This window comes from Ambystoma mexicanum, chromosome 12 (genome assembly GCF_040938575.1).
Source record: "Ambystoma mexicanum isolate Mex_15411 chromosome 12, UKY_AmexF1_1, whole genome shotgun sequence".
Classification (NCBI taxonomy): domain Eukaryota; kingdom Metazoa; phylum Chordata; class Amphibia; order Caudata; family Ambystomatidae; genus Ambystoma; species Ambystoma mexicanum.
Window position 1 is genome coordinate 97036977 of NC_090936.1, and position 26029 is coordinate 97063005.

A 26029-nucleotide genomic window follows, 5' to 3' on the forward strand; every position below is an offset into this window, starting at 1 on the left:
CGCTGCCTCTGCCTTTATTGTGGTCCGTTTAGACGTTTCTCTCTTCCTTGGCTTCTTGGCCTTTCTCCTTCACAAACATAAAGTTGTTCAGAAATTCTGCAGCGTCTTTGATCTTTAGCCTCTACCCCATACCTAACTCACTCCCTATTTGTTTAAGCTCCACTGACTTCCAGTCACAGAATTCAAGGCTGTCTGCATCCTTTTTCAGAAGTCCCGACTTATTGACTTCCCCTGTTCTGAAGCATCAATTGTTTTTCTCTATTCTCGCTCTGCTTGCTGACCGTACCTCTATTCCACAGCCCTCCTACCTGTGGATGCTCCTTCTCAGCTCTTGTCCCTTCCCTTGGTACTCCCTTCCGATCTTAACCTCATGGTCTCCCGTCATACTTTCAGGTGCTCTGAAACCTGGATGTTCTCCTCTGCTTCCAAACATTAACTCCTTGGTGTGCTCCCTTCTTCTGCCCTTTTTGAATTAGTGCCAAGGAACCACAATGTGATGTACGCATGCTTTATAGGTTCAACCAGCCCTACAATTGAGGGGTGTATCGGCCACCTTTACTCCCTAACAATTGCCAAATACTCCCAAAGTCTAAAAGTAGGGAGTAAAAATACTCCCAAAAGAAAATGGGAAAAGACATATAGAATCTTGCGACCCTGCTTTCATCGTCACAGCTCAATGGATATTTTTGGACCAGTAGTACCACAGGAAGAAACAACTATTTTAACTGCCTTGATCGAAGTAAAAATGCATTTTTTAATATGCATGACTTACAAGGTGCAAAGAAATAATTATTACAAAAACATTTCCGTATTTCAGTTACCTTTTTTTTTTGTTTATTTCCTTTATAAAATGCTCTCAACTAGAATGAGCTTCATGATTAACTCAAAACATTCGAATCATCACAATTGGATTCTGGTCTATCCTGAAAGCCAATCTTTGTCAACAGTGTGTGTTGGTTAATCGGAGGTACAGGCCTATGTCAAGCAGAGTTTGGGGTTCTTGCTTGGCCTGTCCATCTCTCACAGCAGTATTTTCCATTGGATGGATCCACTTGCCCATCCCCATAAAGGATTTGAACTGTGCCATCAAAGGTTCAATCAGATTCCCTACATATATCTTTAGAAGGCACCGTTGAAGGAGTGTGACTTCTGGAACTTATTTCCATTTAATGTCTCTATGGATTGGCGGATCTTATCCATTGATCGGTGTCTAGCTCAGGGGGTTGAGGAGAAAGGGGTCTGCAAACTTTGTTTCTCTAGATGTTTTCAATAGCCAGCAGGCAGAATGGAGAAATCCTGGGAGTTGTAGTCCAACACATCTGTAGAGCCACATGTTGTCCATGCTTGCCTATCTTATCCTTCTCGTCTGTAAGGGTCTGCATTAGATAATATTAGATATACCCTCTGTCCATCTTTACTCACAAGCATGCCATGTTTGGTTATGTTTTGGAGGACAATAAAGATGCTTAGTCTGTCATTTCCTTTAACATGGATGTCCCTGAGCATGAGGATAGAATCCAACTTGTAACTTCTACTCCAGTCTTAGATGTGACAATTGCTAGTGTTATTTGCTGTGTCTTGGGACTTTCAGCAATTTTGTTTTTATTCTGGATTTTTAAGGTTTGTTAGGAGTATAATCTCTAAATTTTCTTTTAGCTGTCAGCGATTGCACATACCTTTACTGGTAGCTGAGATTTGATGACTCGTAGCACCCAAACGAAAGTCCTTTTGGGGAAGAAAAACCTATGATAACTATCGGCAGGTAGTGAAGACTTAACGAAAGCTGGAGCTGAAGAGATGGATACTAGTGAAATGCAGGAACTAGAGGGTAAGTATCCGCAGCAGGCGGAAGCCTCGGCTGCAGCTATCAGTAGCAGCGCAAATGGGAAATCACAGAAGCGGAGCAGCAAGAGGAACACCAGGAGAAGGGGGCAATAAAGAGGGTAACGGGTAGAAGATGGAATCAAGGAACGGTAAGGACAACCACTAGAGAGAGTCTACAAGAAGAGTTGGGATTCAATAAGTGGCAGCTTCTTACCGGAGTTATAGCCGGTGATCAACTGTCGGGTGCCTCAATCCCAGATGCCTTCTTGCCTCTGCTGCGTCCTGACTTTTTATGTCAGAGCGTTTGCGGCGTGCTGGGGTGCCGTTTGTGGTCAATCCCAAAATATAGCATCGTGGTGCATGTACCATGTGCCATTGTGGTCCAAACAGACCGGTGCCACCTCCGAGGTCGCATGGAAGTAGCCTTTGCTGATTTAGCATTATGGCTGTGCATTTTCCCCCTTCGCACTGCCACAAAGGTCCTGCATTCTATCGTAGGAGGTTTTGCCTCCAACCATGTGTTCGCAATCTTCACAATTCCCTGCCTGTAGTGCTTTTGTAGCTGTTATCAAAAACAGTATGCATAGTCTTTTTTTTCATCCAAATAATTTTAAAAAAAAATATCTGCTCGATTCAGAAAAGATTGGAAGCCTTTGTTGCATTAAATCTGCAACTTGGTGAACATTTGTTCTTTACATTTTAGTTTATCATCAGTGTTGTATTGGTTGCAGATTGATGGGATTCATGTTAGTAGACGTACATACATGTACATCTTATTTACATTTAGTGTTTCAGGTAATGTAAACAGCTTTAAGCCAAACATGCCAATGGAATATTTTATGGTTTGGGCAACGCAATCTAAGTTTAGTCTTCTGTCTACGTTTGTATTTTTATTAAAGAAGTTTTTTGCTTTAATTTTCATAGGAATGAGTTGTACGATTGAAAAAGCCCTGGCTGATGCTAAAGCCCTAGTGGAGCGTTTAAGAGACCATGACAGTGCTGCAGAGTTTCTTATTGAACAAACCACAGCCCTCAACAAAAGAGTGGAAGCAATGAAGCAGGTTTGTTTGGAAGATGAGTTTTATTCGTTTTAAATGTTTCAAAATGTCTTAACATTTGAAATGTTTCAAAATGTCTTAACATTTGGTTTAACCCAATATTGTGCTCTTGTAAATATCTTTCAGGTGATTGAGTTTTTTTATTTAAAAAAAAAAAATGTATTACTACCACTGCAAACAAGATTTTTTTTATTTTAATCTATCCCCATTAATGGGACCTCGGCAATGATTGATCATCCCTGCCTACAGTACATTGTTGCAGTGACTCTGCAGAGTAAGCGCTTACCTTACCAGTTCTTCTCCTATATTAAAACATAAACATGCTTCCAATAGCACTCATTTTATCAGCTAGTTTGACATTTACACCCAAATCCGACAGTTTCCTGCAGTTCCTCTAACTCTTAACCATTGCTTGTGTAAAAACCTCAGTCTATGGAATATATGTACATTTCTAATGTTGGTTCTTTTAAGGAGAAGTGCCCCTTACTTAACATCCCTAGTATGACCATCCTGACGCAGAATCTGGAACAAGAAACGATCTGTGTTTAATCTGAATTCTATTTCGTATAAAATAATAAATCAAGAAGTTAAAGGTGGTCCCTTAACTTTCAGTGCTGGCGAAGTTGCCTTCAATTTTCCATGTAAATACAGGAAGTTTGTCTTACGAACAATGAACGTAACCTATTTCGCTAATGTTTACATACACACTGGGTACAAACATCAATATGTAGAAAACATCTGAATAAACGTTCTAGACAAGAGTACTGTCCTTTTCAATACAAAGATATACATTATCTTCCATTTTCGGATTCAAAGAAAAGGCACAACCATTCTTGCCACAAACTTTACATCAATACAATTCACTTTGTTTTCTTTGAAACGGTTGTCAAGTGTTGGCATCAGTGAAAAAAATTGATTGAACACAGCATTTGGACGCTATTGATTTCTAGCTTGGACATGGATACAACATTTTTTGGTAGGATTAACTTGGATGCTTATTCTTAAGGTTTGGTTTAAGGTTGGAGGCTTTTATTTTGGAACACAACATATCTTGATGTATTAAAGGGTAGTACAAATAGTGGACAATAACATTGAAATAGTTTATAAACTGTTTTTGGCATTAGGCGTCCACTTGGAGCAGAACCACTTTTTCTGTGTTTATTTTCGACCAATGATGTTGATTTATTTAAATTGATATTATTTTCTTAGGGATTAAGAGGACACAACTTCTTTCCGATTACACTTGGGGAGGTAGAAAACCATTCAGGATGTTTCTTCAATCAGTGGTTATACACAATGTTGTTGGGGGGTTACAAAGGGCACCCTGGTAGGTGTGGGGGGCTGTACTGATGTATGGGGACAGGCAAGCTCATACAGTAGGAGGCTAAACAAGAAGGAATAATAGAGAAGGTAATTCAGAACGGAACAGGAAGAAAGGGCAGGCCTCAATGGTGAACAAGAAGGGATGGGAACCATGCACTGGAGAAACAATGAGGAATCCCACTAGTGATGTATACACAGGTTGGACTAGAGACTACCCACAGATATAAGGGAAGCTCAATGCCTCTGGGTAAGTTACTTTTACAGACACCACACCCTGCAAGCCCATTGAAGGGGGCAGCAAGAGTGACGTCTGTGTCTGGACCCGAGGGCACAAACGAGTATACTTACGAGACAAGCCAGTATGGGTACAGCTGGAAGCTACAGCGGATGCCCTCTGAGGGAACAGAACGCAACAAATTCACTATAGACAAGTAAAATGAGATGAAGGAAGGGGCAGAACCTCGGTGTTGGGGATATTTATCATTTTTATGCTTCATCCCATCTCCTAGTGAGACCCCCAGCACTTTTTGCTGGACTTATGGACCCTTTTGTTTCAATCCTGAATGAGTGGAGCCTCTGTCCACTCGTTCATTCTTGTGGACTCAGTCTTTTGGAACTCTATTCTTTGGATTCTACCTGTCCTGTCTGCTACATAGATCTTCGACATCAGTGTTTTTACTACTGCAGCGCACAGCTCCTTATGGGCAGTGTTGCTGGGGACCCTTAGGATTCTCCTTTTGAAGATTATTTTTCTATACCCTTAAGAACTACTGTTCTTAAGGATAGTGATACTTGGTATCTCTCCCAAAAACTCTATAGTCTGAGAGATTGGCACGCACCACCTTCGGCGGCGTGCCAAAGGGATGGCTGGTGGAAGTGGACATGTTCTACCTACTATGTCCACAGCCTCGGTAGTGCACAATAGGGGTACCCAAGTTCCATCTTGGGGCCTCACTTCTTTTTTCACGATTACTAGGTTGTTTGTTCTTTGTTAGCCCTTCTACCATTCTGGTAGGGGGAGGTCAGTGTGTGTTTTGCCACAGTGTCTGGAGAGGCAGTAAGTGGGGGAAGACTCTTCCACTCCCCTCTCCTGTCCTTTGTCTGGTGAGTGCCTGTATAGGACCAGCTCCCACAGGGCATCTGGCTGGTCTGATCAGACAGCTAAACGCCACTTTCTGTAAATACCTGAGGGAGATTTGCAGAGGAGTGTGTGCTGGAACTGTATAAAAGATGAGGCTTCTGGAGTGAAAAGCAAGTCGACCACTGCAAGCTGAGGTAACCGAAGATGACCAGAGACGCCTGCAGACCCTTTGCAACACCGCAAAGCAACCACTGCTGTCCTAACCCTGTTTTCTGGTACAGAGGAGCTCCGAAGAGGACGACTCCTTCCCTTTCGGCTTTTGGGAACAACCACTCCCAGGACTAACTTTGAATTCAGCCATCTCCCGAGGTCCTAGGAGTTTCCGGAGCTGCAGAACCCCAACACAGGAGACCTACTGCCCATTTAGAGTGCTTTTAGAGTGCATTGTTGTGGAAAGGCTCACTGCGTCCAAATCTTTGCTCAACCCGTACGGACACTCCAGAGAGCCAATCTAACTTGCCCAGACCCCCTCCACAGAGCGCGGGACTGCAGGAAGCTAAGAAGATTGACCATACGATCTGTGTCCTTTTGTTGGTGCTGTAGAAAAGGTGCCAAAACCGGAAGTTGCTGAAAGTCGTGCCACAGGTCCTCAGTCGAGACTGCTACTGAGAGATCCCATCCATTGTCCTGCCTTCAGTCATCAGACCAAGGAAACCCGGAGGTTGGGCCCATGGATGGAATGTCGCGGACCACCCAGCGCAAACATTTTCTTTTACCCTAAGGTACTGTGGAGAAAAAGGTATTGCTTACCTGAATCCAAGAAGTCGCTCCAGAGTGTGGAGTGCACCTAGAGGTGTCCAGAGTCACCCAGTCTTACTTCCGACTCATGCTGCTGCTTGTCTCCCTTTGAGTCCTTTTACAGGTCTCCCTTGTTAGTTGTTAACTTGCTGGTTCTATAACACTAGAGACTGGAAGAAATCCTCTGAAACTCTTCGTATTCTGCTGCTTGTCAAGACTTTGAGCCCTCTCTGAACTGCCTGTAGCTAGGGTTGCGTTTTTGGTCTTAAAGGACTTGCTGTGTGAAGAAACCGTCTGTAGAACCAGGCTAATGTTACACTAACTAACCATTTTCCTCCGTTAACGTGACTTTACTATGTGTTTGCAAAGTAAATGTATTACCATATGAACTGTTAGAAACCGCATGTGCGCGTAATAAGTGTATTCCGAAGTGTTTCAGTCTAAACGTTTAAAGTGATTCTAGTGTTTCTTTGGTGTGCATGTCTAACCAAGGTTCAGTGTACTTACCTACTGCTCATATTCTCTCAAGATGAGCCTGACTGCTCTGCCACTCTACCAAGGTCCTGTGTTAGTACAGACTGATCTCTACAAACCACTGTGATAGTTTACTAAAGTCTTACTACCAGTAACTTTAGGAAAAGTCCCCTATACGCCGAGCAGCCAAACTCTGAACAAAGCAATAACAGGAGTACGAGTGAGGACAAGAAAGGTAACAGAAATATCTAGGCAAAAATAGGCAATCAACGTAAGCCAGGTTCAGGACAGAGACCAGGAATGAAAGTGGAAAAGAAAGTGGAAAAGCATCTAAGTGCAATGGTTCAGGAGACGAACTGCAGACTAGAAAATAAGGACCGGAATCGAGCAACAGCAGACTGAACTATACACCAGGAACAAGAACTCCGGACTGAAACTGTGGACTAGGAAAACCAGGCATGAACAGCAGACTGGTAACATGGAATTCAAGGAGCTGAAAGTCTGGACTGGAATAACAAGGGTAGGACTGCAGACTGATGACAAGGAAATGCAGGACTGGAATCCTTGGAAGCTAAAGCCAAGTGACGCGGACTATGAGCATAGAACAAGGATCTACAGGCAGGGAACAAGATAACAGGTGGTAGAGAGCAAGGGGCTGCAGACAGGGGACAGAAGACTGCAAGCAGGGGATCAAGGGTGCAGGGAGCGCAGAGGAGCAGGGGAGAGTAGCACGGCTGCAAGGCAGGGAGCACAGTAACAGGATCGGGTTCTGGCAGCAACAGGAAGCGGCAGAACTCTGAGTCACAATGGGCTGGGAGCGAACTTCCTGCAAGAGCGCTGTGCTCCTGCAGGCAGCTGCTTAACCGCTTAACTGCCAATGGTCCCCCCGCCCCCTTACTCCACCCCCTTGCCAAGCCCTTTTGTTTGCTGATTTTGTAATGTCGCCATTCAATCCCTTGTAACTTTTTTGTTATATGTGATCTCTCGTCCAAATTTGATCCCTTTTCTTGCCACATGTAGGCAGTCGTAATGCGACCAAGTAATCCTAGTTTGCTGTATGGGGATGAGAGAAAATAAAAGGGAGCAAATTTGTTTTTTCAGAAAATGTCAATAAAATGATGTACAAAGAAGCATGTGGTCTTTTCCTTGTAAGAGCTGGGAACAAATAGTCTGCTGTGCTGAAGTCACCGTTTTCCAGGCTTTCAAGAACAGATTGAGTGGAAACCAAAAAAACATATTTTTATAAGGTTACCATCAGTTTTGTGAGTGGTAGGCAATTTGACCCTTTTTTTCCAATAGGACGTGTGGACCAAATGGAAGAGGAGGATAGGAAAGCTGAATGGGAATACACAGGTATACATTTCTGAAAAGTAGACAAAATTCCAAGTTTAGGAAGGGGTGATTTGCGCAGGTCAGGCAACAACTATGTAGTTAAAATTCCCATAGTTTGGGGGAAAATTGGAAAAATGACAGATTTAAAAAGTTGTGCTGGACATGGCTGGACCTGTAAGGTAATGGCTTCTGTGAATATTGAGAAAAGCAATGCCCCACTACATTCCCCCGACTCTTTCAGTTAGGAAATCGCACATTTTTTGTAATGTTTCACAAAACGAGCAATACCACAAACCAAAAACGGATTGGTACACAGGATTTTTATGTTGATGGCCTAAACAGACTTACTTAGCATGTGTAAATAAGGAAAACCAATGTGGTGAGGAATGGCAAGCATACATTTTTTGAAAGGGCACAGGCAGAAATTTTGAAGGGTGGGTGACTTGTACAGATAAGAACAAAAGCGTACAGTGCGTAAAGCAGCGACTACATGTAGGTCACATTTGGGAAATGAAAGGGATGTGTAACAAAGTGCAGTTGCAAATGTATGGAAACCAAAAGAAAACCACACATGTCCAACTTCCCACATTCCTGCAGGTTTCCCGATGAAAACGGTACCTCACATTTGGGGGTGCACCTACCTGGGTGCAAAGGAAGAAGGCCACACCACTGGTATATCAAATGCCCTAGGGAAGACTGGATTTGGCTTTGTGGACAACCCACAGATTTAGGCTTAAGGCCACACCACTGGTATATCAAATGCCCTAGGGAAGACTGGATTTGGCTTTGTGGACAACCCACAGATTTAGGCTTGAGGTGTCGCAGCCACCAAGGAAAACGGAGAACCCCATGCATTTCTGAAAAGAAGATACCCGTGGGAATCTGCAGAGGTCTGACTTGCGCGAATCGCCCTTGAATTTATTACCCACAAGCCCCGGCAAAGTCCACAATTTTCAGACCTATCCCACCTCCAAAAAACCACTGAAACATGCACATGTCCTACTTTGCCGCGTTCCCACAGGTGGCCTGACAAACATTACCTCACATGTGTGGGTGCGTCTACCTGGGCGCAAAAGGAAAAGGTAAACCACTGCTATCCCCCTAAGGGTTTGGGGAGACAACCTACAGATTTGGGCCTGGGGTGTCTCAGCCACCAAGGAAAACTGGTAACCCCATGCATTTCTGAAAAGAAGACCCCGTGGGAATCCACACCGTTCAACTACAATACCTTCGGGAACGGCTTCAAGGACTACCTTCATCGACTGCAGAACTTGCATCGATAAACTTTCGAGACGGCCTCGGAAGGCCGCTCCGGCCCTCGGCCCTCACAGTAGGGAGAGGGGGGGCTAGTTCATAACTTGGCTACCCTAAGAAAATGCATTTTTCCCCCTTCTTCCCACTTTATTCGCCAAGCTGCCTTCCTCACAAAAGATGGGGAACGCACCATTTAAAGTTTCCTTGAAAGGACTCGCACCGGGTGTGCAACCTTTTTGCTTTCCAAGGGACCATAACGAGGGCCACTGCAAATCTTGCAAGCTCTTCAAGCGCAAGACTTTAAAGGACCATAAAACTACGCTCTGGGCCCACCACACCATGCAAGCCGAGGCCGTATGGATGTGGAGGGTGCCTCCAGTGACGGCAGCATCGGCGTCTTCAGTGACGACAATGGCGAATGGGATCCATCGGATACCCACGTGCAAGCCCCCGACCCCATGTCATGGCCACTTGCCCAGGATCACAGGAGCGGCACCATCAAGTGGAGGGAGCAGGGGGCATCATGGTTCACACACGTCCCTTTGGGCCGTTTATACATGGGGGGGGGGGCCTGGTTGGATGCAGTCCTGGTGCCAGGCTTATGGAAGAACTTAAACAAGACATTTTCAGTATGGGCAGAAGTGCTTGGAATGGAACTCTTTTATTATCGGCAGGAATACTCTCAAGAACATCTTACTTGTGTGTAATTAGTCCGGTTGTGGCCTCCATCTGTATCTGCATGTGCAACTTCTAGGAGTGGCAGGCTGTGGCACGAAGGACTGAGCCAAGTGGTGTGACCTTAAGAGCTCGGCTATAAAAAAAAAAAACAGCCCAATCCCAAGGCACACGTTTTGCTTTATTCTGCACCTCCGTGCAGCGTAACGCTCACCGTCGCCTGGGATTCAACTTACCTGGAGAGATCCTGCCAACTACATTCATACTTGCGATCCGGAGGATCCTGCTCTCACCTGTTCGCTTCTTCCTGGCACTGCGGTTCACCTGCAAATTTCTCGGAACGCAGACAGCATCATCGGGGCACTGCGGCACGACGCACTCCATCTGAACTTTCGGCACCTGCAAAAGACAAGGTTAGACATTTAACAGACATTTCGTTAAGGGCACGCTGCCATTAAACCATGCGCCTTCCCTAAAACCTTCACTCACCTGCTGCCGGACATTGCGGTTGCATCATCTTCCACTCACCTGCGTTCCGTGCCTCCACAGCCGTAGTTGGGCTGCATTTCCATCTATTTGAGGGAAAACAGAGAGGAACATTATTCAGTGAAAAACAACAACATTGAGAGCAATAACATCAAGACATTGAGAGAAAGCAGAAAGAGGAGCTTAGTCGCAGCTGGACTGGACTATTACACAGGAATCGGTGAAGGAACTCGATTCCATTAACAAGCGCCCCTGTCGGAAGTAGCAGGGCAGAGAGCTCATCATGCTCACTTACCAGGTGAGCCTTATGGGCCGGTACGTGCCCACTGAAATCGCACCTTTTGGTCGAAGGTTTTGGGATCCTCCACAGTTCCCTATCAGCGCATACACTTTTTCCCATATCCACGCAGGACAGTGCCACCGATTGTCACCGCCCACAGCTGATCCGCAGGGAACGAAACCAGAAGGGGATGATCTAACTCCAGGGAGGGCTGCAACTGTGCTCCAACGCCTCCGCAGAGACCAGTTGAGCGTAACGCCCCATCAGGCAGGCCAGCGGCTCTGTTACGGGGACAACACCCAGCGGCACTAGCACAGACATACCCACACTAAACACACAACCAAAGGCCACATGTCGACTTCAACGCCGACCGAAAGGCACATACGGCGTCAAGGGATAGGTTCACCAGTTCCCTGTGCTCTGGGCATGAGTGCTCGCGTTCGACTCACGACAGGCCCCCGAAATTGAGAGAAAAGTCCGGTATGGATGCAGTGTACAAAACTAATGCTGAAAACCGACCGTCGAAAGACATGGTGATGGCCGTTCGCATGCAGAGGAGCGACAGTCGAGAGATCCGTCGAAGGCCCCTGCGAAATCCCCTCTGACCTCGAAATTATCTGAACTCATTAAAAAAACATGTCCCGGACACACTCCTGAAGGGTCAACCTTCGAAACGACGTAAGTCGAAGGTCCACAAATCCTCTAGGGAAAAGGATACTATGACCCAGGGGGAAGGAACTATATTGGGGCTATGAGGCACAAGAGTCAACCTGCCCACGACACAGCTCCCCCCATCTCCCATTCCATCACCTGCTGTTTGAAGTTCTTCCCGGTAATCTGCAGAAGAAATAGATAGGGTCATGAGACGCATGTCCTCTTTGGCCAATTTCTTCGACAGCCACCCATAGGTTTTAGAGAATCTCCAAGCCACGCCACCAGCTAGTGGGCCCGCACGTACTCAACCCCTCGCCAGAGCATGAACAGACACCTTACAAGCCACCCCTCAACAGGACCCAGGGTAGCTTTCATACTATGACCCCAATCAAAGCTTGCAGGACACTGGAGCATACACAGACTCTGAAGACCAGGGGGACATAGAGACCCATTTTATGACGACGATGAGGAAGAAGTCTACGTAATACAGTCGCCAGATCATACACACCCACCAGTAGCAGACTCGCCGGTCGTCGACCAGCTCAAGTATAATATGTGCCTAAAGGCAGTTCATCATTTCCAAATAGAGACAAAGGAAACCCAAATAGGCAAAGATTTTGTCAAACATCTTGGGAGACAAGAAATCGGCAACCCAATTCATTCCAATACTGCAGACTGTACAAAGTCGAATCCAACCCTCTTTGCTAACCCCAAACTTCACACAAGTGGTAAACCTGTGCATTGAAAAGGTCTTTGGACCAGCCCCCGCTGACTCCCCTTTGCATCAGGGGTCAATTAAAACCAGACTCATTGGTGGTTACCACCACGAGGAAAAGAGCGGGAACACCTTTTGCATCGTCAGAGGCACCCCCCTCTAAAGAAAGCAAAAAGATCTACACTTTCGGTAGGAAAGTCGCCACTTCGGCAGCCTATCGGGCGAGGATTGCCAACACCACCTTGCTGGCCCGCTATAACTGCCACAAGTTGGACGAAGTAGCCAAACTAATAGCCTCAGCCCCAGAGCCCCTTAAATCTCAACTCGCTCTCGCTGTGTCTGAAGTGAAAGCTGTTGCTAACTGCATCCTCAAATATAATCTAGATGCAGTTGACAATGCGGGGAGGATTGTTGCAGAGGGCACGCTTATTAAACTCCACGCATGGCTATGCCAGTCAAGCTTTAAACTCGAGACACAGGCTACTCTCAACATGCCGATCGAACCAAATGTCTTGTTGGGCAAGACAGTAGCAGATGCACTCAAAAGGGCCAAAGTAGAGTACGATACTTTAAAGTCACTAGGCCAACTTATCAATAAACCCTCAGGGTCAAAGAGGAGGCTATATTTTTCATCGCTTTAGGGGACAACATTCAGAAAGAGGGTCTGGGTACAACCAGGGTCTGAGTTTGTCCTGGGGCTCACCACAGGGCCAGTCCTCACAAGGCTTCCGGAGAGGCCAGAGAAGATCTTGCGGTAGGGGCAGATCCTCCTCTTCTAGAGGTGGCTCCTTTCCCCACAAACAATGACCACCCGCTTCAGGTCCCCTCCCATGCCACTCCAGTAGGAGGACGCATAACGCACTTCACCCACGTATGAGAGGAAATCTCCTCCAGGTCGGTGCTTTCAACCATGGCAGGCGGTTATTGTATAAGCTGCTACAGCGACCCGCCTACAATCCACTAGACGGTGAACCACCTCAAAAGAACAGCGCATCCTGCTGGAAGAGGTGGCAGCGCTGCTATTAAAGGACGCCGTCAAAATCGTCCCGGCGAACTAGGTAAACAAGCATATCTATTGAATGTACTTCCTTGTGCCCAAAAAAAGAATTCAATGCGCCCTGTATTAAATCTGCGTCCTGCAAACACCTAAAAATTCTGCATGACCACGCTCCAGGAATTAATCCCACTGCTAAAGCGAGGGACCCATATGGCAACCTTGGATATGAAAGATGCTTATTTTCATCTTTCAATGTTCCCAGGGCACCGAATATTCTTGCGTTTCAAGATTGCAAACTAGCACTACCAATTCAAGGTGCTACCCTTCGGCATAGCATCCGCTCCAAGGGTATTACCAAGGTACCAGCGGTGGTAGTGGCGCTCCTACGCAGGGAGTCAGTCTAAGTGTACCCGTACCTGGACGACTGGCTGATCACAGGGGAAACCCCACAAATCTGCAAGCAAAATACCCAAAGACCAATCAACCTTCTTTTCCAATTGGGTTTCTCCATCAACGCGAAAGTCAAGCCTTGTACCAAACAAGACCAAACAGTTCTTGGGAGCCGTCATAAAAACAGAGGAAGGTCTAGTCTTTCCATCAATGGAAAGAGTACAAAACATAGTGCTGCAAATACCTCTGTATGTAGCTGGTCTCCAGATAACTGTACGTAAAGCAATGCGCTTGCTCGGGATGATGGCATCTTGTATTCACCATGTCCCACACGCATGATTACGCATGTGTCCGATACAATGGTCTCAGGCAAGCGGTCAGTGGGACGATCTAGTGGTTCTTTCGCCAACACTAGTACAAGCTCTACGCTGGTGTACAAAGGAGAATCTGTTGAAGGGAAACCACTTCCATAAGACCCAGCGGTGCAAGCGATTGTGACATCACCTTCATCTCACAGCACATGGTTTGTGGACTCAAATCACAGCACAGAATTGCATCAACCTGCTGGAACAGCTAGCAGTACACAAACGTGTTCCAAGCCTTCGAAGCACATCTGACAAATCAGTCAGTACACATTCTCACAGACAGCACCACTGCAATATTCTATATAAACCACAGGGGGGCACACACACTCCAAATGTGTCCAGGCTAGCACAGAAAATATGGAAATGGGCACTCAGACGGGGCATGCTCCTAACTTCCCAACATGTTCCAGGGGAACTCAACACACTAGCGAATTCTCTAAGCAGAGATCCACTACCAGAAGAGCACCAGTGGCAACTCAACAAAAATGTTGTAGAACATATTTTCACACAGTGGGGCTACCCCTTACTAGACTTGTTCGCAACAAGAGAAAACTGACAATGCCCAGACTTCGCGTCCAGGTTTCCCCAATCAGACTCCAAAGAGAACGCCCTGTGGATGAGTTGGTCAGGGAAATTTGCCTACGCTTTTCCCCCAACTCCACTAATGAGCAAAGTGGTGATAAAGATTCACAAGGAACAGATAACATGAATCCAAGTTGCTCCTATGTGGGAGAGACAACCTTGGTATCCACATCTGCGCAAACTGGAGATGTGCGACCCAATCAAGCTCCCGTCCCCTTTCAACTTGCTTTCCCAGAATGGGGGGGACAACATTACACCCTCAACCTCACTCTTTGAACTTGCCAGCATGGCTCCTGAAGTCATAGAGTTTGGACATCTAAATGTACCTCAAAGGTGTATGGAAATCCTCAAGGAGGTAAGTAAACCAGACACTGTTATTTTGACAAGTGGAGAAGATTTGTAATTTGGTGCCAGTCAAATCAAATAAATCCAATAGAATGTACTCCATCACACATTCTTCATTACATGCTTTACTTATTGGACTCTGGGTTAGTGTTTAACAAAAATAAAGGTCCTCCTAGCGGCTCTATCTGCATACACCACCACTCAGAGTAAGATGTCATAGTGTAAGATCCCTGTTATTAAGGCATTCACGGAGGGAGTAAACGGAGTCCACCCTCCTATATCAAACCCACCACCAGGCTGGGACCTCATTGTAGTACTTGCAAAGCTCATGGGTGCTCCCTTTGAGCCTATGCTGTTTTGTCTTTGATTGGCCACGTGAGGAGAACCCTTATACTTAAGTTTTCCCCACTATCGAGACACTCCGGCGGGGAAGAATGAGAAACGACCATCGGTGGATCCGTTCCGGCTTTGGAAGGCTGCTCCGTGCTTCGCCCCACACAGTAGAGAGATGGGGGGGGGGGCATTTTAGAATGTATATACCCTTTTTCATACACTACATTCGCCTAGCTACTGTGTCATTCCGTTATGGATAGGACCCCCTTTAAATTGTGCCCCAAGTGCAACAAGAAGTTCCTTTGGGTCGACAAACACCTTGTGTGTAACCTTTTGTCTCCCATGGGACCACGTCGAGGGTACCTGCCGAGCGTGTAGACTCTTCAAACCCAAGACATTGAAGGACCGCTTAACTAAACGCTGGGGCCAACACACCAGGCAGCACAAGGCCATGGAAGTTGAAGGGACCTTCCGCGACGGCAGCAACGCTGCGATATCCGGCAACGGGGTTACTCCGGTTTCTCAAGTGCAGGCCCCCGACCCCAGCAGACAGGCCGGCGGCCTCGTTGGGGACAAACACCCGGCGGCAGAAGCGCTACAACTACCCCCTCCACCAAACACACAACCCACCATGGAGACTCGACACACGTGTCGAGCAAACGGCAGCGCATGACGTCTAGGGAGAGGTCTATTGAATCGTTGTCCTCTGGGCACTCCAGATGGAGATCGCCACATGACGCGCCCGACTGTCGAAAGACCGAACAGACGTCGTGGATAAAGACATTCCCGAAGATCGTGAGTCAGCTGACGAGACTTTCAGATCTGACCGTGGCCGAAATTCGACGTTCTGCGTCTATAGCGGTAAAAAAGCCCATACAGGCGGACAAGCCCATTTAGTAAAAAAACACATCCCAGAAGGCCTTGCTAAATCAAAGGAGTCTAAGAAGAGTTCTTCTAAGACCCCTCATAGGGATAAATCACAGAAGGCTAGGTCCCCTCACAAAAGTAAGGAACCTCAGGCACAGGATTCCCTTCAGCCTTTAAGAAAAAGGCTACACCGTCTACTTTAATCCCACCCACTGCAGAAGATTTAGGTCTCCTACCTCAACCTATAGTCGTTCCTAGTTCTGTCCAATGGTCAGCTGAAGATATAGATAGGGTTATGAGAAGAATGCTAATTTTTATGAAAAAGACCCTAGCTATTTCACAAGTTTTCACTCCACCCCTCCCACAACAGCGGCCTCTGGGTCTCAAAACCCTGTTAAATCCCCTGCTAAAAGGTCTGGCCCCGGTGAGCCAGTGCAAGATCCCACTATCATTGAACTATATGACCCAGACATTGATCATGAAGACCTCTATAGTCAAGAGGCCGCAGTCCCTTATTATGGGGATAATGAGAACGATCCAGATACGGACATGTACAACATCGACTCCCCAGTTGATAAGGACCCCCCCTGTTGTAGACTCGCCCATAGATAATCAGCCTCTTCTAAATGAAGTACTCATTAAAGCGGCAGAGCACTTCCAAATATCTACTCAAGAAGATCCGCAGGACAAGATTTTCGTTGACGAGATCTTGGGAGATGAAAAGGCTGTGTCTCAATTTATTCCCCTACTAAAGTCTGTCCAGCGAAAGGTACAACCCTCGCTAGAAACACCAAATCAGACGCGAGCGGTGAACCCCAGCATAGAAAAACATTTCAGGCCTGCCCCATCTCACCCGCTGTACATCCGGGGTCAGCTAAAGCCTGACTCGCTCGTCGTTACTATGACAAAGAAGAGAGCAGATACTCCCCTGGCCTCCTCTGAGGCTCCTCCTGACAAGGAAAGTAGAAGGCTTACGCCTACGTCCCGTCCCCTTTCCTTCATACTTATGGGACATCTCTCCGTCCTGTGGGACGGGACCGGAGCACTTTGTAAAAAGCATCCACATTTTTTCCCAAAATGGGTCCTTCCTCTCTTTCTTGCGCGGGCCCGGCACGCGGCCGTAACCCCGCCCATCTTGGCCCCGCCCCGTGCATCGCCCATCGTTCCTTTTCTCCGCTCGATCGGGGCCGGACGCACTTGCATCTTTGGAAAATGTTCTTCCCTTTTTTCCTCTCTGGCTCTCGCTAACGTTCGTTTATTAGCCTGTCTATGTCTTTCAAGTTAGACTTTCCAGATTGTTCATCGTGTCACCGTCGCTTTGCGAGGGCGGATCTCCATCCTCTTTGTTTAGAGTGTTTGGGTCCGGAACACCGTTCGGACTCCTGTTTTTACTGTGACTCCCTTTCGGTCCGGGCACTTCAACGTCGGTTGGAGCGGTGGGAGGAGGTGTTCCGACCAACTCCTCCTTCACATTTTCAGGCGTTCATCGAGGAGAAGAAAAAACGCCCGGTAAGTTTTTACTTTTCAGAGCACCCTGGCCGGGGGATACCTTTCTGGGTTCCTCTCGGTCCGGGAGGGGCGTTGATCGCTTTTGTCACTGGGGTTCGCTCTGAGATGCCCGTTGGGCCTAATAATTCTACCAGAGTTTTCTCCGAGGGTCTCCGTAAGGGGCCTGTGAACACCGGAGTACGCTCCGAGGCCCCTCCTCTGGGGGCTGTTTGTAGACCCAGTTCTACTGAATCGTGGGGTACCGGAGCTCGCTCTGAGGCCTCTCTGTCGGCATCCCTCAAAAACACTGGGGTGCGCCCTAAGGCCTTGGCTGAGCTTGTTACCGAACGGATGTTCGAGGCCCATGCAGATAAGGGTGTTACCGGGCTTGGGTCCGGGGTCCCTCGTTCAGAGGCTAAAGCTACCAACAGTTCTGAGAGGCCAGACAAGGCCTTGCCGGTGAAAGCGGTTGCTCACCGTTCCCGCTCTTGTGGTGACACCAGACCTGTTGAGGGGGCAAAGAAGCAAAGTTCTTCTTTTACCGGCAGTGCCGAGGTCCTTCCTTCGAAGGCTAATTTGGCGGTTGGTATGTCTCAAAAACATTCCAGGCCTCATAGTACCGGCTCTGCAGAGGTTCCTTATGTTAAGGCTAAGATTAAGACCCCTGATCCATCGACTGGGACCCCTGCCTCACTTCCTCACGTGCCGCAATTCCCCTCAGATGAGGACAAAATGACGCCCGTTCCCGCCACGACCACGGCGCCCATTTTAGGTGCTACCCCTACAACTACGCCATTGGCCTCTGATGTAGGGCTCTGTCCCTTTGGTGAACCTAAGGTCCCTTGTGCACATCCTTACCGGCCGGTTTATGATTGGAACGCCCGGATGCCTCTTCCGCACAATGTTTTGTTGCCCGCGGGGGAGGCACCCTTGATTTATGTGGATACGTCGGTGGAGGGGCCGGTGTGTCAGCCTTCCCCCGTTACGTCCCTGGATTTGTCCACCTCCATGAGAGGCCTCCTCAGGTTCCAAAACAATCTCCTGAGGACGCCTTTTTCGGTAAATTTCAGGCGCTTATGCGCACCGACCCCATGAGGGAATATTTCAAAGGGCTTTTCAAGGAGATTTGTCCACCCGTTCCTCCAGTGGTTCCGCCGGCGCCTCCCTTGCCCGTGGTGCCTCCCCCGGCTCTTCCGCCTGTGCCTCCGTTGTCCTCAGTGGACAAGGCAGTGCCTGACACGGCTCAGCAGGATCCTGACCTGTCGGATGACCCTCAAGGCGATCTGGACAACGAGGACCTTCCCTGCTCGATCAGAGCCTTTCATCACCGGGTACTGGACATGATGAGTTTCTTAGATGTTCCGGTGCCTGAGGCACCCCCCTCCTCAGCAGGTTGTGCTTTCTGGGGCGTTCACTCTGTCTCCCTTGGAGCGTACCGGCCTATTCCTGCAGAAGGACGTTCTGGCCGAGGTCCGAAGAGTCTGGGAACAGCCACACTCGGGACTCTCTGTCAATAAGAAAATTGACGCGAGGTACAGGCTACATTCCTCGGATCCTCGGAAGAGGTGGCCCTGTCGTCTTGTCCGCCTCCCTCCTCCACAGTGGTGGCTGAGGCCACTTTGTAATCCAGACCTGCAGCATCCTCTTCCACGACGGCTACTCAGGTCCTGGGTAAGGAGGACAAGCTCCGTCACTCCCTAGGGAGGAAAGTCTTTGCCAACTCAGCCTTGCAGCTCAGGCAGGCCAATGCTGATTTGATATTAGCAGGAGCTAACATGCGGATGTGGAAAGGTCTGTCGGAGTTTGAGGGGCACATCCCAGTCGAGAAGTTGGAAGACTTAAAGGGTGGCCTATCCGACACCAGGGTCTTGGCCCAGGATCTCCTGGAGGCTGCGGCTCATCATGTAGACACCTCGGCTCGGGGCCTTATGCTGGCAGTTGATACCTCACGGCAGGCGTGGCTGCATGCCACCAAGTTTTCAAAAGAAGTGCAGCACACGGTGTTGGACCTTCCGTTTGATGGGAAGGAGCTCTTTCATTCTACAACAGATGTAGAGCTCACCAAGACGAAGAATAGCACGCAGACAGCCAAGTCATTGTCTGTCTTGGTTAAGGCTCCTTTCAAAACCCAGAGACCGTTGTCAAAAAGTCGACCCTCCTCTGGCTTTAGGGGCTTCCTCGACTGCAAATCTCGTAGAGTGGATACCACTGCGGGGAATAACCGTCGTAGGCAACAACGGACGCAGGTTTTCTCCCGCTCCTCAGCCTCCTCCTCAGGTTAAGGTGGCACCGCCACCGATAAACCTATTAAATGTGAGTTCTGCGCTCGCACAAGACCCTGGTGGGAGGACGCATTGCGTCTCATTGGGAGGCGTGGCAGACCATCACAGAAGACAGATGGGTCTTGTCAGTCGCTCGAGTGGGCTTCCGCTTACCTCTACACCTCTACCCCCTACCCCACCCCGCAACCCTCCTTTTCAGCTGTCGAGCTCTCCCTCCCTCAAAGCCGAGGTTCAGAAACTTCTGGACCTCAGAGCTGTGGAACCCGTTCCCCTCGGGGAGCGAGGGGAGGGCTTCTACTCCCGGCTGTTTACGGTGCCCAAACCCAGCCAGGCTGGCCTGCGCACCATCCTAGACCTTTCCCAGTTCAATCTTTTCCTACCCCAAGAGAAATTCAAGATGATTACGCCCAGCCAGATACGCTCCTCCTTGCAGGCGGGCGACTGGCTCAGTGTTGTGGACCTTCAGGACGCGTACATGCATATCCTGGTTTGGAACCCACACAGGAGATATCTCTGCTTCTCTTTGGGAGAGGAGCACTTAAAGTTTCAAGTGCTTCCTTTTGGCCTCAGCTCGGCGCCGCGCGTCTTTACGAAGATGTCGGTGATTGCCGCCTATCTTCGTCTCCAGGGTATCCATGTGTATCCGTATTTGGACGACTGGCTTTTACGAAGCCCTTGTCCGCTAGCAGCAGCGGGCAATCTCCAGTCTCTCCTTCAGCTCCTGTTCCATCTTGGGCTGTCTGTGAACTGGCGGAAATCTTCCATGACGGTCTTGCAGGACCTGATTTTCCTGGGTTTTTGCTGGAACACGATCGACTGCACCGGGGACAGAATGGCAGATCTGTCAGCAACGTGTCAGATGTTTGTGCAGTCGCAGAGCATGTCGGCCTGGTGGTTCCAGAGGCTTCTGGGCCTCATGGCCTCGTGCGTGCTGGCTCTTCCTCTTGCTCGTCTCAAGATGAGACGGACCCAAATGGCTCTTCGGAGTTCTGGCGTCAGGCTGTAGACCCGGATTCCAAGCGGATAATGATTCCAGATTCCATGAGAGTGGACCTGGACTGGTGGTCATCTCTCAGCAACCTGTCGGTGGGCGCGGGGTTTCAGGACCCGGCCCCCATGGTGATGATCTCGACGGACTCCTCCCTTCTGGGGTGGGGTGCGACGTTAGATCTTCTTCAGGTCTCGGACCTCTGGTCGCTTCAGGACAAGCTCCTGCACATAAATCATTTGGAGCTTTTGGCAATTTTTCTGGCGCTCAAGGTGTACAGACCGCTCATTGCCAACAAGGTGGTCCGCATACGCACGGACAATGTGGTGTCAATGTATTATATCAACAAACAAGGGGGAACGAAGTCTCAACCCCCCCTCCCGCCCCCCACCCCTCACCCTCTCCGTGGACCTGTCTATCCAGATATGGGAGTGGGCCGTGCTTCATGGTGTCTGGCTGCTTGCAGTACACATCCCGGGCCAGCTGAATGTCACAGCGGATGCCCTCAGCTTGCGGACAGTGGTCCGCTACGAGTGGGAGTTGAAGGCGGAGGTCCTCTCATGGATTTTCTCACGTTGGGGCACACCGGAGGTGGACCTCTTCGCGACCGCGGTAAACGAGAAGCTTCCTCAGTATGCCTCCTCTCTGGGGGGCTGGGAGCCTCCTCTCTGGGGGATGCTCTCGAGATTCCATGGCACAACATGAGAGCTTACGCCTTCCCGCCTCTGCCTCTGGTTCACCGGGCAATTTGGAGGTTGAAGAATTCGGTGAACTGTTCCCTTCTGCTCATAGCCCCGTGGTGGCCGGCCAGTTTTTGGTTCTCGGAGCTTCAACACCTATTGGTGTATCCGCCGATCAGGTTACCAGTAACTCCCGATCTTCTTCACCAAGGGGAACAGCAGCTGTGGCACCCCTCCCCTCAATCGCTCAGCTTGGCGGCATGGTGCCAGAGTTCAAGTCTTTAGAGCATCTGAATTTGTCTGCGGATAATGTTAAGACGGATTTCTGAACTCTGGCCTGGAGGCGCAGAGGTTCAGAAGGCCAGCCTAATTAACTGGAACAGGGTAACCTCTGGACAACCCAGACCAATCAGGGTAGCGATCGCGGCGGTCAAGACTAGGCCTCAAGAGGGGTGAGGGTGACTGAAAGCCCGCAATGAGCACACAAAGCAAGGACACTTACAAATTACTCCAAACAGGTGTTCTATTAAAAATATATACACATTTATTCCAAGGCCTTTGCAACAATGACCGTAGCGAGAAATCACAATAAAACTCTAGTAAACCAACACATACCAAACCAATACAATATATACAAATACAAACGATTCTAAAGAGTTAGACGCACGAAATGTTTAGTCCACCTAGAAGGGGAGGAAAACGGGCAGTGCGAAATAATAATTATACCCAGTCCGCCTTCAGAGGCACCTAACTAAAAGGAAGTCCAAGCCCTACGAAGAGTGGAGCCTTGTGCTCAAAAGTACCTGCACACGCTGGTGCCAACGGGCAAAAAGGGGAGTCTCTTTGAGGGAATCAGGCAGTTTAGTTCGATGAACAATTGAAGATGAACAGAGCTCCGCGACTCAAGCGCAGCCTCCACTGTGGGCAGAAGCAGAGCGCGAGTACGGAAAGGCGTGCTGTTTGACACATCAGGAAAAAGCTATGGGCTCCTGCAGGAGGGCGACCAGTTCCTAGCTATGCTACTCACCGGTCCCCGATGCAAGCAGACCCAGGCTTCTCCGCGTCAGTTTCAGTGCTGGCAGGTTCAGGGGAGCAGGGGACGTCTCGTCGTCATGTAGATTCTGCAGCAGCAGAGTTGAGTTGAGGGCGTCCCAAACGCAGTGAACCCGCACAGTTTGTTACCACAGCAGGGCAACGGAGCAGCCGTGTGTATCTCAGCCAAATGTACACTACTCACTTCAGACCTGGGAATGCCAAGTGTACGAATCGTGTGAGAGTGACAAGGACTCGAAACACAACACAACCTGGCGGCGGTTACAGAGCATGACTCCTGGGTAGGCTGGTCAGTCTGCTGGATGGCCCAGAGACACTTCCGAAGGCTTACGTGCAGGAGATGGTGAAGATGCCGAGAATAGCTGTCCCCGCTATTCCAAGGGTCGAAGTACCAGTACAGGCCTTCTGGTTCGATCAGAGGTAGAAAGGGTTTCACAAAGCGACAGCAGTGCAGAGGAGCAGTCCTTCTGCGGGTCACCAGCGATTCCTCGGTTCAGCCTCGTGGTTGCAGGATACTTGGCTCCTGTATTCCTTTGTTCGTGAGAACTCAGGAGATCGACATGGTAGTGGCGTTTCCAGCCCCCTCTTATCCACGGTTCCCTTCGCGCCAAAACGGAGGGGACCCAATGGGAGATCCGCTCATCAAACACTCACACCATACGTGGACCTATCGCGGACCACGGTGGTCCCAGGCATTCATACCTCACTAGACTCTCTGGCACCCAGGATGTGTATTGGGACCAGACATCCCAGCCCACATCCTGGAGGCACACACAAGGCCTGTAGAAGCCCGTGAAAGCATCTGTGTTTCGTGGGAAAGTACATGCCCAAATAAGGATGGCCCCGGGTCGGCTCGACCTGGGGAAGGTGAAGGGGGCAAGACGGTCAGTGGACAGGACAAATGAGCCTCGTGGTCTGGCCATTTTGGGAGCCAGGCCACCATTTTGGGCTAAGCATGAGAAACGCGCTTAAAACGCCAAAAGGAGCTCAAAAACACAAACGATTGCTGCCACCATTCCCGTCCGTGATTCACTTGCACCAATCATTTACAATCCAAAGAGAGTATCTAGGGCCTGTAGAAGACTAGAGACCCAAGAGAGCAGTAACTTAGCTTCCAGTGCTCTCTTGTGTCATGTTGCACGAAAGCTGCAACATGATAAAGAAACTACGGAAAACAGCGTTTCCCGGCACTGACTGTCTTAAGGGCATGTCAGTTTCCCCGTAAGAATGGAGCGAAAGCCCAGAGGAGTGCGGCAGAAGGCTGCACTTCTCTGGCAAAGTCTAGATCATGGTGAAAACAACAGCAAAAAGTTTAGGGGTTGCCACATGGAAGGAAAATTATCCACAATTAAGAAATCTTTCCTAACAGATAACATGAGTATTATCCAGGCAGCCAGGAAACCCTCGACCAGATCCTAATACAGGAATAAATGGCTCAGATTCTGTCATTGGTGTTTGGAGAAGAAGTTGGATCCGAGGGTGGCCACGATTGACACGGTGCTGTCCTTCGTGTCCTCCCTAGCAGAGTCAGGGGTTCATGTTCTGTCATGCAAGACTTATCTCTCAGCGGTTTCCGCTCATCTTTCTACAGACCAGTGTTCTTATTCCCTGACTAACCCAGTGGTGAAGAGGCATTTTGCTGGCTTGACACGCCTCTACCCTCCGGTTCGTAATCCGCACCCGCCGTGGGACCTTAATGTGGTCCTGACGGCGCTGTGCTATAAACCCTTTGAAGCAATGGCTACTGTGGACCTCAAGTACTTGTCCTGGAAAGTGTCCTTTTTGGTCGCAGTTACGTCAGCAAGGAGAGTAAGTGAGCTCCAGGCATTGTCGGTGTAGCACCCGTTCTTGGTCTTTCACAAGGACAAGGTAGTCCTTCGGACAAACCCGGCTTTTCTGCCGAAGGTTGTGACTGAATTCCATCTGAATCAGTCTATTTCCCTACCAGTCTTTTTTCTGAACCCTGCCTCTGAGGCTGAGAGGGTTCTACACTGTCTTGATGTCCGAAGAGCTCTCAAATTCTACCTGGACAGGACTTCCGAACTTAGGAGTTCTTCTCAACTTTTTGTGACCTTCGGTAACCCTCAGGGCAAGCAGGCGTCTAAGGCAACTATTTCTAGGTGGATCGCCACCTGCATCACGTAGTCTTTCACTGTCCAAGGGCTGAAACCTCCTAAGGGTATTCTTGCACACCTGGTGCGGGGCAAGGCAGCCGCGGTTGCTTTTCAGAAATATGCCCCCTCGGAGTCCATCGCTAGGGCAGCTACTTGGGCCTCCCCATCGGCTTTCTGTAAGCATTATTGTCTCGACATGAGCTCAAGGGCTGACGCTCAGTTTGGTCATGCTCTGCTGAAGAACCTGTTTCAGTGAGGGGTATTTCCATCCACCCGTAATTCCTGTAAGGAGTGCTTGGGAATCTCCCATAAGTATGGAGGAAAGGGGACGGGACGTAGGAGTATTACCAGGTTACTCACCGTAGTGACCACCTTACTCCTAGTCCATAGTCCCCTTTCCTCCATACGCCCGCTTGCCGTCCCCTCTAATAAGGTTCCTTTGTTATTGCTAATCGGTCTTTGACCTGGCGATAGAAAAGGACTGATGGGCGATGCGCGGGGCGGAGCCAAGATGGGCGGGGTTACGGCCGCGTGCCCGGCCCCGCTCAAGAAAGAGGAAGGACACATTTTTTGAAAAAATGTGGATGCTTTTTACAAAGTGCTCTGGTCCCGTCCCACAGGACGTAGAGATGTCCCATAAGTATGGAGGAAAGGGGACTATGGACTAGGAGTAAGGTGGTCACTACGGTGAGTAACCTGGTAAATACACAATGGGCAAGAAGGTTGCCTCTTCCGCTGCATTCCAGACCAGAATAGCTAATAAATCTACTTTACTTTATTAGCCAGTTTCAATTGGCATAAATGGGATGAGGTCTCAGCTTTACTCTCCTCAGCCCCGGAACCTCAAGTCTCAAATTAGCAGTGGTGGTTTCAGAAGGAAGGGCGGTTTGAAGCTGCTTTCTAAAAAGCAGTCTTGACGCCGCAGACAACACCGGCAGAATCATAGCTGAGGGAACCATTATTAAGCGTCACGGTTGGTTACGCCAATCCGGGTTTAAGCCAGAGACGCAAGCCACTCTCATTAACCTGCCCGTCGAGACCAATGTACTCTTTGGCAAGGCCGTCGAGGACGCCTTGAAGACAGCCAAGGAAGAATATGACATACTGAAATCATTGGACCAATTGACCAATAAACCTCCTGGCCAAAGGGGAAACAGCAATTTTCATCGCTCATGCGTACAATTTTCCCAGAGTGGTTCCAGCCATAACCAAAATCGGGGAACAGCATGGGGGAACAATCGAGGCCTAGCCTCTCAGAATTACCAGAGAGGACCGCGCAGAACACGCGGTCGATGAAGGCGTCCCTCCTGCAGAGGTGATGCCCCACCCCAAACGGTGATATCCCGTGCTTCACATGCTCTCTCATGCCTCCCCAGTAGGAGGGCGCATTTCCAACTTCACACAAGCATGGGAAGGAATCACCTCAGACAATTGGGTGCTGTCCAGCATAGCGGGCGGATATTGTATAGAGCTCCTCGAGCAACCACGGAAACACCCCCCATGCGAGAAAACCCACTCCAAAGAAGACCAGCGCATCCTCCTCGAAGAAATAGTCACGCTTCTCCAAAAATGCGCCATAGAAATAGTCCCG

At 49.0% G+C, this 26029-nt stretch overlaps 1 protein-coding gene across 7 annotated transcripts in view; it reads left to right on the forward strand.

Moving 5' to 3' along the window:
• The window catches only part of FGFR1OP2 (FGFR1 oncogene partner 2), a 244873-nt gene that overhangs the window by 68822 nt on the left and 150022 nt on the right, over positions 1-26029 (forward strand). For all 7 annotated transcript variants that reach the window (XM_069628082.1, XM_069628083.1, XM_069628084.1 and 4 more), the window contains one exon: positions 2749-2885. In XM_069628082.1, the coding sequence (XP_069484183.1) occupies positions 2751-2885 (135 nt within the window). In that variant the 5' untranslated portion in view covers positions 2749-2750. The remainder of the gene's footprint in view (positions 1-2748; positions 2886-26029) is intronic.